The following is a 14375-nucleotide window of genomic DNA, read 5'->3' as shown; positions in this document are numbered from 1 at the left end:
TTAGTTTGCTGAGAATGATGGTTTCCAGCTTCATCCGTGTCTCTGCAAAGGACATGAACTTATCCTTTTTTATGGCTGCATAGTACTCCATGGTATATATGAGCCACATTTTCTTTATCCAGTCTATTATTGATGGACATTTGGGTTGGTTCCAAGTGTTTGCTGTTGTGAATAGTGCTGCAATAAACGTACATGTGCATATGTTTATAGTAGGATGATTTATAATCCTTTGGGTATATACCAAGTAATAGGATTGCTGGGTCAAATGGTGTTTGTAGTTCCAAATCCTTGAGGAATTGCCACACAGAATTAATTTTTGTAGGTGATGTAGTTTTGGAGTCTTTTGTTGCAATAGAATAGCTGATTATCATATCATCATTTATCTTCCCTTTCCTGCCCCCTTCCCTTTTGTAATGCTACCTCTGACATATGCCAAGTCTCCGTGTTGGTAGGAGCTTTTCCTAGGATCTTCATTCTGTGCAAATTACCTATTTGTCTTTTCTACTTCAGTTCCATGAAAAGACTGTTGGTATTTTGATATAAAGATTGATCTGGGAGAATTAACATTTTTATGATATTGAATCCTTCCAGCTATGAATACATCACAACTTTCCATTGATTTGGAGCCTCCTGTATATTTTAAAATTATGTTTTACACTATCTTCATAAAAGGTCTACATATCTTTTATTGAATTTATTCCTGAGTCACTTATAAGTAAATTATACTTTTTGTTGCTATTATGAAAGGAATCATTTTTCTATGATCATTCTAAGTGTCTATTATTATTGACTATTTTTATGCTTTTGATCTTATGTTTAACAAACTTGCTGAACTCTATGGGCCTTATAGCTGAAAATTTTCTTATTTATATTTGGACAATCACATCATCTATAATTTGAAAGACTTGTCTCTTGTATGTACTTTTTTTTTTCTTTTCTTAATGCACTGGCTAGAATTTCCAGTATTATAATAGAGCAGTCGGTGGCATCCTTTTTTGGTTTCTGTCTCTAATAGGATAATTTCTTAAGTGTCATCATGAAGTATGATGTTTATTGTAGGTTTGTCATAGCTATTCTTTAATCATGTCACTAAAGTTCTCTTCTGTAGCAGGCGCTGAAAGTTTTTATAACAAATTGATGGCTAAGCTTTACCTGGTTTTCCCCCCTTTACCTATTAAGCTGATAATTGTGATCATTCTCCTTTTATCTGTTAATGTTGAAATATATTAATACATTTTCTCATGTTAAATTATACTTATATTTCTTAACTTTTGTGTTTATAATTAATTTTAATTTTCTGGTCTTTCATGTAGAATTTTTCTTCTGAGTTTGGTCTATAATTTTTTCCCCTGAATTCCCATTATCTAGTTTGGATATAAAGGCTATACTCGACTCAGTAGGAAGGATTAGATTCTTCGACTCTTCTTTCAGATGATTAAAGTTAGTATATAATAGGTATCTCAGCTGAGCGTGGTGGCTCAGGCCTGTAATCCCAGCACTTTGGGAGACAGAGGCAGGTGGATCATGAGGTCAGGAGTTTGAGACCAGACTGACCAACATGTTGAAACCCTGTCTCTACTAAAAATACAAAAATTAGCTGGGTGTGGTGGTGCACACCTGTAATCCCAGCTATTCAGGAGGCTGAGGCAGGAGAATTGCTTGAACTCAGGAGGCAGAGGCTGCAGTGAGCTGTGATCAAGCCACTGCACTCTAGCCTGGGCAACAGAGTGAGACTCTGTCTCAAAAAAAAAAAAAAAGATATCTCTTCTTTGATGGTGTGAAAAATTTGTCAAACTGGACCTAGTGTCCTTTGTGAAGGTGAGAGATATTTTCGAATACAAATTTACTTTCTTTAATAGCTGTTTGTGTTCTTTTTTTTTTTTTTATTGAGTCAATTGCACCAACATTTTTTCTAGGCAATCCATTTGATATCTAGGTTTTCAAATACATTGAAATAAACTTGTTCATTGTATTCTCCCATTAATTCTAAAATATCTGTAATTATGCCCCTTTTCTGCCCCTGATGTTTTCTTTTTTCTGAGACAAAGTCTTGGTCTGTTGGCCAGTCTTGGTCTGTTGTATTGTATGCGTACAGTGACAAGATCTCAGCTCACTGCAATCTCCGCCTCCCAGGTTCAAGTGACTCTCCTGCCTCAGCCTCTCAAGTAGCTGGGATTACAGGTGTGTGCCACCATGCCCGGCTAATTTTTATATTTTTAGTAGAGACAGGGTTTCGCCATATTGTCCAGGCTGGTCTCAAACTCCTGACATCAAGTGATCCGCCCACCTCAGCCTCTCAAAGTGCTGGGATTACAGGCTTGAGCCACTGCACCCAGCCTCTCCCTGATGTTGTTTTATGTATTTACCATATGTTTGTTCTTAATACTGTCAAAGTGTTACATAATTTTTAGTCTTTTCTAAGGTGTTAATTTTTGGTTTATTAATTTGCTCTACTTTTTTTTTGGTTGTTGGATTTTTGTGTTTCTCTGCTGTTTCCTTCTATTTTTAAAAGATATTTCTGTTTTTTCCTCTAGCTTACTCATTTTTATTACATATTAATAAATGCCTTTATGACTCTAAAAATGCTTTCATTGCATCCAGTAAATTTTGACAGCACTTTCACTGTTGCTTGACTCTAAATATTTTATTCCATCATGATCGTCTCTTTAACACAGAGAGTTTTAAATATGCTTTGTTGAGATTGCTTTACCTTTAATTAATGACTCCTAAGTTCCTTGTAACCTTTCTATTAGCTCATCTTATTAATTTGGCAGTTCAGACATTCTTTATTCGTCTAATTTATTGTATGCGTAATCTCTTATGTTTTCTGAAAGAGAAATATAAAAACATCTCTCTATGACTGAAGACTGATCAGTTTCTCTTAGTAATTCTGTCAGTTTTTTGTTGTACATTTTAAGGCTATGTTAAATGCTTCCTAATTTGTCATATTTTTTCTCGTGGATTGTTGCATGCACTGGCCTCTTTAACCCTGGTGTGGCTGGGTATGGTGGTACACGCCTGTAATCCCAGCGACTCAGGAGGCTGAGGCAGGAATGTCTTTGATGTCTTAAATTCTATTGTATCTTATATCAATAACATTATAATAGTTTTTGTATTAGTAATATTTGCATTGTATTTTTTTCATTTTTTTCAATATTTTTATGATTCTTTATATTGGATTTTTCTCTTTTAAGCAACTTAAAATGATACCTTTTTTCTTTTTAGTTCTCTTTGATAATAGCTACTTTTTAACAGGAGAGTTTATTGTTTACAGTTGTGATTATTGATATATTTGGACTTGTTTTTATTACCTTATCTTTGTATTTTCTGATATTTTGCTTTACTTTCTATTCTTTCTTGCTTTCTTTTAGGTTGATAACATTTTCTGTATTTTATTGTTTCCCCCGTGCTGATTTGAAAGCTGAAAGCTGTGTTTCTTTTCTTTTATTGTATATGTTTATATATGCATATGTTTTAATATATGTGTATGTTTAGAAGTATCATTACTTCAATAATTTGCTTTGTGAGGGCCTGTTTATGGTAAATTCTGTTTGCCTTAAATTTTACCTCACTCTTGATGGTAATTTAGCAAGGCCTGAAATTCTAGGTTGGCAGTTATTCTTTCCTCCACATTTTCTTATTGTATCATCACCATTGAGCCTCTACTTGGGATTATAAGAAGTCTGGTGTCAATTTTCCAATCATTTGTAGTTATTTAATGTTTTCTTTATAGTGTTCAATGTATTCAATGATGTATTTATCTTTGTCAGTATTCATGATGAAATTTGGATCTGATGATTCATGTATTTCTTTACTTCTAGAAATTTCTCAGCTACTACCTTTTCAAATATTTCTTGTACATTTTCTATGCTTCTATATTTCTTCTGAAGCACCTCTCAATCTGTTTTCCATGCCTGCAATCTATGTTTTCTAATTTTTCTTGGTTGTGCGTATGGGTGAATTCTTTAATAGTACCTTCCAGGCCGGGCGCGGTGGCTCAAGCCTGTAATCCCAGCACTTTGGGAGGCCGAGACGGGCGGATCACGAGGTCAGGAGATCGAGACCATCCTGGCTAATATGGTGAAACCCCGTCTCTACTAAAAAATACAAAAAACTAGCCGGGCGACGAGGCGGGCGCCTGTAGTCCCAGCTACTCGGGAGGCTGAGACAGGAGAATGGCGTGAACCCGGGAGGCGGAGCTTGCAGTGAGCTGAGAGCCGGCCACTGCACTCCAGCCTGGGCGGCAGAGCAAGACTCCGTCTCAAAAAAAAAAAAAAAAAAAAAAAAAAAAAAAAAAAAAAAAATAGTACCTTCCAACTTTCAAATTCTCTCTTCAGCTATGCCAGTTTATCCCATGTTTTAGTGTTTCATTTTAGTGACTCTTTTATTTCCAGAAATTTTAATTGGTTCTTTTTCAAAGCCACTGTTCTTGTTTTACTCTGGACTATCTTGTATCATAATTTGTTTTTCCCTTTTTATGATAATTATCATTAAACATGAGCTCTTTGAACATACTAAGCATAAGTTTTAAAATCTTTGTCGTACTGTTTCATCAACTTAAATTTACCTGGAGTGAATTCATGTTCTGACAGCTTATCTTGCTTTTGTCTTGCCTAGGGTTCTATCCTGTTTATTTTGGAACTTAGGTTCGCATGCTCAAGTCTGTCTGTCTCTCTCTCCCTCTTAATTCAGTATTTCCTGAATATAATTCTGTGACTGCTTCTTGTGCCTCTCTCACTCCCAGTTTACAGCCAGTTCTTATAAGTTTGGGGGTGCCTACTTTGCTGTGACATGAAGGGTCCTGAAGACTCCAAGCCAGCAGGTGGTCCAGCTCAGTTCCTCTGCACGAAGTGAGTCTGTGCCCTCTAACCTTCCCAGGCTCATAGCTTACTACAAAGCCATAGCCCAGGTTAAAAACTTGTTGTTGTTGTTGTTTCTCAACTTTCTTTCATTAAAGCTTCTGCCTTCAAGAAGTGAATTTGTTCTTCCACACAGCATGAAGCACGTTTAGCTTCTGTTACCAAATACAAGCTTTATTCTTGACCATCAGGATGGGTTTCTGCAACCGAAACAAAGAGACCTGTGGTTTGGGCTGTGTATTCCTTCATTAAGGCTGCCATAACAAACTACCACAAACCAGGTGGCTTCAACCACAGAAATTAATATTCTCACAGTTCTGGAGGCTGGAAGTCTGAAACCAAGGTGAAGTTGGTTTATTCTGAGGACTGCAAGGGAGAATCTGTCCCGTGACTGTCTCCTAGCTTCTGGTAGCCCTGAGTTTCCTTTACTTGTAGACGACATTCTCCCTGTGTCTTCGCATTGCCTTCCCTCTATCTACCTTTCTACTTTCAAATTCCTTCTTTTTATAAGGACACAGACATATTGGGTTAAGGTCCACCCTAATGACTTCATCTTAATTTGGTCATCTGCAAAGACCCTATTTCTAAATAAGCTCACATTGATAGGTACTGGAGGTTAGGACTTCAGCATCTTTAGGGAGACACAATTCAATTCCTAATAGGCTGGCTCGTTACTTCACATTTCATTACAAGAGACATGTTTATCTTGTTCTCCCAGTGTGTCTTTTGTTTTTCTTTTTAAATTTTATATATCAGGCCCATATGGAGTCCTAAATCATGAATTCACTATACCATTGTTCTCTCTTCTTCCCCCACCAAAAAAATCCTACGGGTTCAAATCAGTTCTCTTCATGTTCTGGATGAAAGAACCTTCATTTGATTTCTACCTTATTTTATATATTTTAAGAACACTTTACCTTTGTAAACAACTGCACAGTTATTGTTATCCCATGTATCGAAAGCATACATTAAGTATCAGTCATTTTTTTAAAGAACACTTTTAAAGTCTCAGTTTTATCTTTGTAGAAGTCTTTTCCTTGTGTATCCTGTCTGTGACCTAGGCAGTAAGTTGCCTTCTCTGGAAAAGCATGTGTTACAATGCTTTTGAATTGTTGAATTGTGATCCCTCCCATACACACACACCACCTCACAAAAATATGTTGAGACTTTAACCCCAGGCTCTTACGAATGTAATCTTATTTAGAAGTAGAGTCTCTGCAGATATAGTTAAGCCAAAGTCTTCCAGGTAAACTCAATTCAGTATAACTAGTGTCAAAGAGGAACACATCCTGTGAAGACAGAGACTCACAGGGAGACACCATGTGATGACAGAGACAGAGATTGGAGTGATGCAACCACAGGCCAAGGAATGACAAGGATTGGTGGCCATGACCTGAAGCTAGGAGGAGGCAAGGAAGGATTCCACCCAGGGTCTCAGGGGAAGGCATGGCCCTACAAATTTTGGACACCTTGATTTTGAACTTCTAGCCTCCAGAACTGTGAGACAATTCATTTCTGTTGGTTTCAGCCACCCAGTTTGTGCTACTTTGTTATGGCAGCTCTAGCAAGCAAATACAAGGTGACGATTTAATAACTTCTATGGCATCACATTAAATAATTGATACCCACTATTCCAAATGAGTTCAGTGGCAGTATGTTTTCAGTTTGTGTTAAGACTTAGGGTAAGAAGTTCTGCCATTCAGTGCCCACCATAAAACAGATACGTTCCCTTGATCAGTTAGAAAGCTACTTCTTTCAAGCTTCAACATATGTTCTAGCATTAAGGAATCAAATGTGACAAGGCTTGTATATAAATGTGCCTGCCACTTTCCTGGCCATTAGCAAGTGATCTATATATGTTTGATAAAACTGAGTCTGAGGCCAGGCATGGTGGCTCACACCTGTAATCCTCCCAACACTTTGGGAGGCCGAGCTGGGTGAATCACTTGAGGCCAGGAGTTCAAGACCAGCCTGTCCAACATGGTGAAACCCCATCTCTACTAAAAATACAAAAATTAGCCAGGCATGGTGGCAGGCGTCTGTGGTCCCAGCTACTTGGGAAGCTGAGGTGGGTGGATCACTTGAACCCAGGCGGTAGAGGTTACGGTGAGTCAAGATCACACCACGGCATTCCAGCCTACGTGACAGGGCAAGATTTCGCCTCAAAAAGGAAAAAAAAAAAAAAACTGAGTCTGAGGTTAACTTCATTTAGACTCCTGATTTCATGAACTTAGGTTATGGTCTCACAATATCCCTATTTGTCCTGGAGAACACCGCCATGTCCAGTACTCTCTTCCATAAACACGCCCATGCCTCCTTTTCTTACTCTCTCATTTGCTTCGTCTGCAAGCAGCTGCCCTCTGCCCCCCTTCCCTTTGATGTGAACCTGCCTGAGGGAAATCAGAACCTGCTTGCTACCCTTCTCTGGCTCCAGTTTCCTCCACTTTCCTCCTGGCTTCATTGCCCTCTGGCACTGCCATCCACTGGGTCACCAGAATCTGTCAAATGGCAAATACAATTTCTAGTCCTCATCTCACTTGACCTCACCCCAGGATTTTGTTACTGCTAAGCATTCCTTAATTTTTTTTTTTTTTTTTTTTTTTTTGCCAAGATCTGGCTGTATTGCCCAAGCTGGAGTGCAGTGGCGCAATCTCGGCTCACTGCAACCTCCACCTCCTGGGCTAAAGTGATCCTCCCACTTCAGCCTCCCAAGTAGCTGGGACCACAGGTGTGCACCACCACACCCAGTAAGTTTTTGAATTTTTGGTAGAGACAAGGTTTCACCATGTTGCCCAGGCTGATCTCGAGCTCCTGAGCTCAAGCAGTCCACATGCCTCGGCCTCCCAAAGTGCTGGAATTACAGGCGTGAGCCACTGTGCCTGGCCCCTTAAATTTTTTGTGAATAGCTCTATTGAGATATAATTGACAAATAAAAATTATTTATACTTAAGTGAAATGATCACCACAGACAAGCTAATTGGCATATTTATAATTTCACCATTTTCTTCCTCTCCCTTTCTTTTTCCTTCATCCTTCTCTCTCCTCCTCCTTTTATGATGAGAACACTTAAGAGCTACCTACCCTCTTAGCAAATTTCAAGTATACAATACAGTATTGTTAACTATAGTTACTCTGCTGTACATTAGATCTTCAGAATTTATTCATCTCACATAACTGAAATGTTGTATCCTTCACCTTAATTCTCAAAATGCTCTCCTCTTGACTTCCAAGACATCAACCTGTCCTGGTTCTCTTCCTCCTATTCAGAGTGCCCTTCTCAGTCTCTCCTGGTTGATCAATTTTGCCCCAGCTCTGTGTCTTCAGTGTTGAGGTTGCTAAGGATTTTATATTTCGCTTCACTTTTTCACACTGTTATTTCCTGCTGAATCCTTCAGCAGATCTCTATGGCTTTCAAGATAAAATCAAGTTCTTCAGTTTAGCCTACAAGACCATTCATAACCCCTGCCTCTCCCTTATGTGAGCTTTCTAACCTAGTGGTCACAAATGACTTGCAGTTCCCTGCTGTTTCATGCTGTCCCAAGGACATGTTCCTGCCCACATGCCTTCATCTAGGTGGTAGGTCTTCTGCCTGGTCTCGCTGAGCTTCTGTGTTCAGCTGGTCATTGATGGCCTTATGCTGGCTGTCTGCTGGGGTGACAGGGGTAACCAGACCTCATGTCTCTCATTATCAAGTAAGCTAAGTCAGGCTTGCTTTCATGATGGTCTCAGGGTTCTCCAGAACAGCAAGAGAGCAGGCTCCAATGCACAAGGATTGTTCAAGTCTCTGCTGGGGTCACATTTGTTCTTTTCCCATTAGCCAGAGCAAGTCACAGAGCCAAGACCAGAGTCAATGTGTGAGGGAACTGCAAAGGCTGTGGATAATAAGTGGAACACACTACTTAGCCTTCTAGGTTTTACCTTCTGTTTGTTAATCCATTCACTCATTCATTCCACAGTCTTTATGAATACCTAAGCAAAGCCCTAGGCGAGGCACTGAGGATATAGAGATTTTTCTCAGTGCCTGGAATTTATGTTCTAAGACAGTCACTCAATGACTAGCACATTCTGTAAAAGTCAGACCAGGATTTATGGAAGTCCCATGAGGTAAGGTGGGCCTCAGGAGGTCTGTCTGCATTCTTCACCATTTCTGCAGAAATCGCTACCTTGCTATTCAGAATTACATATTAATAATAATATATAACCACTTTTCCCATAAGAATAACCAGAAACCAAGATACAGAAACAAAATTTTAAATATTTTCAGTGTGTATGTTTTTAAAACCATGACTGAAATATTACTGCATTTCTTTGGGAACCTATAAATTCAAGCATGAAACTGTGTGATAACAGCATTTCCACTAAATATGCAGATGTCAAGGTGTGTTACAGGTGAGTTACAGGAGCAGTTAACATTTCAATCCTTAGGTTCCAAGTTGTTACCTGTTCATAAGAAAGAATAGCTACTTGTAACTTCAAATTCATATGTGCAAAAATTGCATAGACAAACGTTCAAATGAAAATCCTTTTAGAGACAACTACCTAAAGCTTCCATATTAAGAGTGTTTATTTTTCTCTAGGATTAGAACAGATTGCATTGGCAGCCTGGTCTTTCATAAAGAGGGGGGTGGGGAATAGACTTGGGCCTTCATTTTCTCACAAAAGGCACAATGTGAAGCACATCTGTGAACATTGCATAATTTGTTATGTTCTACAAAGAGGTGGGTTTTTGTTGTACACATACCACAGCTATTTGGTCCCGTTTCACCAATGATCTCTATTCAGGTCCAGAAAAGAAATTGGCCTCAGAAGAGTGAAAGGAAAGTAAATTTTTCTTTAAAAATTAGATACAGATTATCACTTCAAAATGCAGGAGGGAATTTTACAAGTGCCGGTGTACTGATTAGCTTTCCAATGGACATCCAGCCCTTTATTAAACACATGCTAGCTGTGGTCAACTGTGACCGATGTGGTTTATTACTCTCCAGAAGGGCTGAACTGAAATCACCCATCTAATTTAATTGAGAAATGTTGGATGAACTTGAACTGTTTCATGGACATGAATGACCAGAGAATTTATTTGATGAGACATTAAAGGCTGAATACGGTAACTATCTCTTTGATGGTTTAGTACAGTCGATTCGTTTGTTCATTAGCATGTCTTTCGTATTTTTCATTACTACCTGAGCAACCTAAATGAAAAAGGCAGAAAATAAAGGTTTTTGTACAGCATCATTCCAAAAATTACCAACCTTCCCTTTATTGGTAAGTATTCGTGACCACTTTTAATGTAGTTAACACTTTTCAAAGTGACATCAGCTTTCCAGTAAAGGAAGTTCACAGTAATTAAATGGTGAAAAACATTAATAAGTCCACTGGTATTTTTCATGTGATAGTCCCTAAATTATTTTCAAAATGTTGTCTTCTGACTTCATTCATTAAGACAAAAAAAAAAGCCTTTAAGAAGTTGGCATGTTATTCACCAAACAAGCTCCTTTGCATTTTCTTGTAAACTGGGCAGTGTGAGCTATAATTGGTGACCTCACAATGAAACATTTATAGTAACTTTATCAAGTGTATGGCACAGAGGTGGCATCAGATGACAGTGCTTTCTCTTCATGTGTGTCTGCTAACATTTAAGGTAGATTCTGCTTTTTTTCCAATGACTAATGCTGGGGCATAACTTGGAGATATATACCTTTTTAAAACTAGATTAAAATATTATATATTTTAAATTATCCACAGAAAGTCAGAGCTGGAAACTCAAAGAATAAATTACAAAATCACACTTCATGTAACTAGTGACTCTTTAAATGAAATTTTTCATTGAAACTTTGTCATTAAAATAGAAAGGGCTTTGGCTGTGCCCATACAAGCATAATAAATGGTATATGTTTGTGATACTGAATGACTTTTACCCATATGCTGCACTGCAAAGCTACATGAATGAGGCATTTACCAAATCAAGCCCACCACATTAAACAGAAAAACAATCTTTATTCATGGTAACTTATCAGTTTCAATTAATCAACCCTAACAATGGAAATTCTGATGTGTTCAAGCAACTTGAAAGCAATAGGTCATCTCCAGGGCAGCATTGTTGTGTCTTTGTGCTGAAGGTTTCAAACAAAGCAACATCTTCAATAAATATACATGCATATACATACATACATGTGCATATATATACATACAAATGAACAGTTACAGCTGAGCCCTGTGGTGCCAACAAAAATGCATGTGTATTGTTTATTATTTTTATCATAGCACATGTAATTGTTTTCCCTCAAGTACTACTTTTTGAGCTCTGCAAGTTTAAACAAAAGGAAAGAAATTTCCATTGGATGACCATCCTTTCAGTTTCTGTACTGCTATGTGAATAGCATTGTGCAAACCATTCCATTGGTTTTGAAAAGGGGTAACCATTGGTTTGATTTGGTTACACGGTTTAGTAAAGAGCTCCCTCCCACTGCCTTAGGGTCTGTGAAAGGTCTGTGACCTGTTTAGAACTGCCAAGTGAAATGTCATGTCGCCCCTCCCAAATGGGAGTATCTGCATTCATTTGATCAGTATAAAAAATGATTGGGGATGGCGAGATCAGTGCTTTTGAATTGCAATTTATAGCAGTTTACAAAAATGCACATTGTTGGAAAAGAAAACATGGAAGTGTTTCTTTCTAAATTGCATTACCTGTGAAATGTCGTTAGTCTTTTAAGGATATTTACATCCTTTTTTTTTATTATTATTTAGGAGACTTACTTCAACTAAAGCAAATCAGAATTTTGTTACATTATGATTTTTTTAACTTGTATTTTGGTTTTAGTGATAGAATTTTTTAAAAAGCAATGTTTCTGAGTTATTCATATAAACATAATTTATGTCCATTTATTTATTTTCTAAGATAATCTTTGTTAATGAGTTGTATTAGTAGAAGATTCTTAATTGTCTTTCCCAGATTGTTCAGGAGATTTATTTGTTGGTAAATTCTTTGTCTGCTGATTTCTAATAGACTAAAATCTCCAGTATATTTAACTCTAGCAAGTTTCCACTATTCCTTCAACATTGCACTACCAGAGCTTCTTTGTAAGATGAGTACTTTTCTAAATTATGGAACCCGTTGACTCATCTACATGTATGCATAGTTTTATAAAAGGGAATTTCATTTCTTTTCATTAAATATGCAAAAGAATACACGAAGCTTATCCAGAAAGTTTAGGTAGCCTGTTCAAGTTCATAAGGACTGAATGAAGCCTCCTGGAGTTTCTGGGGTGCAGAAAACAATGCCCTTTTTGCTATTTCCAGGCATCTCACAAGCTCCGTATCTTTATGGCAGTGCGTAGTATTGGACATTACTTTAAAGAAAGCTTTGAGTAAGAAAAGTTACCTTGGGAAAAGGCCCTCGGGGCTTCCCTGGTTGATACTCGACTAGAAAAAGAAAGGCCCTTCTGCAGAAAAGACTTGACCCAGATAGGCTCTGGAGCACTCCACTTTGAACCTCCCAACCATTGAAATCCGAGGTTGTCACGTTTTTATCTTTGTTCATGTTAAGCCTTGGAATGACAGCCTGGCTCCTCTGTGTTCCCCTCTCCCATTGCCTGGCTGTAAGTGTCCACATTGACACCTACCGGTGACCGCAGGCTGCAATGCTTTGTTGCCTTCTCCACGCTCCCAGCTTTCAGTGGGATTAGCCCAGGGCCTTTGTTCCCCTTCAAAGCTGGAACATCACATCCCATGTTGTGGCTTTCCTGTCTCAGACCCCCAACGATTTCCTCACAATTTACGCACCAGGTAAATGTTCCTCCCCACAGGGCAGAGAGCCCAAACTGTTGAGGTTGGGGGTGGGGACATCTTCCTGTTCCCCAGTTTCAGAGCCCAGGGCCAATGTGGTTTTCTTTCCTTCTCATTCATAATTTTCTATTTCACATGGAAGAAAGATTGCAAAGCAAATGGAAATTTAAATCTTGGAAAAATCAAATCCCTGTTACAATGGCTTCAGTAGAATGTTGAGTACCGGCCTTTATCAGGGGCACCTAAGACTATTCCTGCAGTCTGGGGCTGCTGGAGAGCTCCAGACTGTCTCAGAGCAAAGCTTGGCTGGCACACGCTGTCTAGAAGGCCAAGGATAATCTGCCTGCCTGCCCTACCTCCTTCACCACCTTCCTTCCAGGTTCCTGAAGAGGCTCCCAGCTAGGGCCAGGGCTGGGAGCACCCACTAAAAAGATGATGCAAAATGCTATGGGGGAAGAGTGGGGAGTGGTTTGTGTATGGTAAGTAAAACAAAGTTTATGTCTGTCCACCTTTCTTCACGTTTAGGGAAGTTGTCGGAATCCCCAAAAGAAGAGTCCTTGGAGGAAGCATCCATGCGCCAGAGCAGCCCCGCGGAGACTGTTGATTAACTGAGCAGAAGCCTGGACTGCGTAGATGGGGCCACACCATCCTGGTGTAAGGTGCCTCCCTCTCAAAGGATACTATCTCCAAGAATTTTCTAAACTAATTGTTTAATCTCTCCGGATTATGTACATTAACCAGCACTGTGCTGGAATAGACCTCAATGCGCGCCTCGTGCGCGCTCCTTTCCACGCCTTTAAGGAAAGCGCTGACTGGTGCTGGGTGAGCAGGGCACACCGACCCTGCAGGGCGACCACATCCATTCAGGTGCTCCCGGGACTCAGAAGAGTCCAGGCGTCTAAGAGTGGGAAGGAACGGACTTTAATTAAAAAGTTTGACTCCCTCTCTAATTCATCCAGTCTTTCTATACCAAAAACATCAATCTAATTTGCTGTCTCCTCGCCCAATAACTAGTCCCCAGGAAGGTGGGTCATAAAGACTAGAAGGAGATCGTACATTTCCTCAAGGAAGATTCATTCTTATCTTACCTTGGCATGGGGCACCTAGCCGCATCTTAAAGACTGTCAGAAATTCTTTAATAAGTAGGGAAACTCTTTGGAGTTTTGCTTCCTGGTAAGGATGCAAACCAAGATTCTGCTGGAATGCCAGACACCATTTGCCAAAAGGCGGGTTTGCTTTTCTTCCACGCGTAATGTCCAACTTGGTTCTTTCTATTCCCCTAACTACAAGTAAGGCCTTGTTAAGAGCCTGTATCTGAATCGTAGGCTCTGGATTACAGAATTCTAAAGTTATTTATTAAGTCTCAAGAAATATATTTGTGGTAGTTGTCACATAAAGCTGATATACTTTCGTTCAAAAGAAAGCTGCAGAGGCGATTTATTTGTGCGTAAAAGGAACACGATTTAATTGGAGAGAGACGTGTTATTTTCAACGCAAGTACACAGGATGGTACAGCGCTGTGGAGCATTGTTCGAGCTTCATCTACTATGCACTATATGCCGCTGTCTCCAAAGGAGTGTTGCCCTAGAAACTTGTTTTAAATCTGCTGCTATATATCAACACCTTGTTTTAGCAGTCCTTGGCTGAATTACAGTTACACAGTTTGGCGCTTCTTTCAAATTTCCTCCCATCAGTTTGGCTAAAGAAAGGAATTTTTCTCCTTTAGAAATGAAT

At 39.0% G+C, this 14375-nt stretch overlaps 1 protein-coding gene across 2 annotated transcripts in view; it reads left to right on the top strand.

Moving 5' to 3' along the window:
- Nucleotides 1-13591, top strand: part of CUNH10orf67 (chromosome unknown C10orf67 homolog) — a 132287-nt gene extending 118696 nt beyond the window's left edge. For both annotated transcript variants that reach the window (XM_033209221.1, XM_033209222.1), the window contains one exon: nt 13167-13591. In XM_033209221.1, coding sequence (XP_033065112.1) covers nt 13167-13249 — 83 coding nt within the window. In that variant the 3' untranslated portion in view covers nt 13250-13591. The remainder of the gene's footprint in view (nt 1-13166) is intronic.
- Nucleotides 13592-14375: the final 784 nt, after the last annotated feature.

This window comes from Trachypithecus francoisi, unplaced genomic scaffold (genome assembly GCF_009764315.1).
Source record: "Trachypithecus francoisi isolate TF-2019V2 unplaced genomic scaffold, Tfra_2.0 Lachesis_group9, whole genome shotgun sequence".
Taxonomy (NCBI): Eukaryota; Metazoa; Chordata; class Mammalia; order Primates; family Cercopithecidae; genus Trachypithecus; species Trachypithecus francoisi.
The sequence above is the reverse complement of the archived record's forward strand: the minus strand, read 5'-3'. Positions and strand labels throughout refer to the sequence as shown.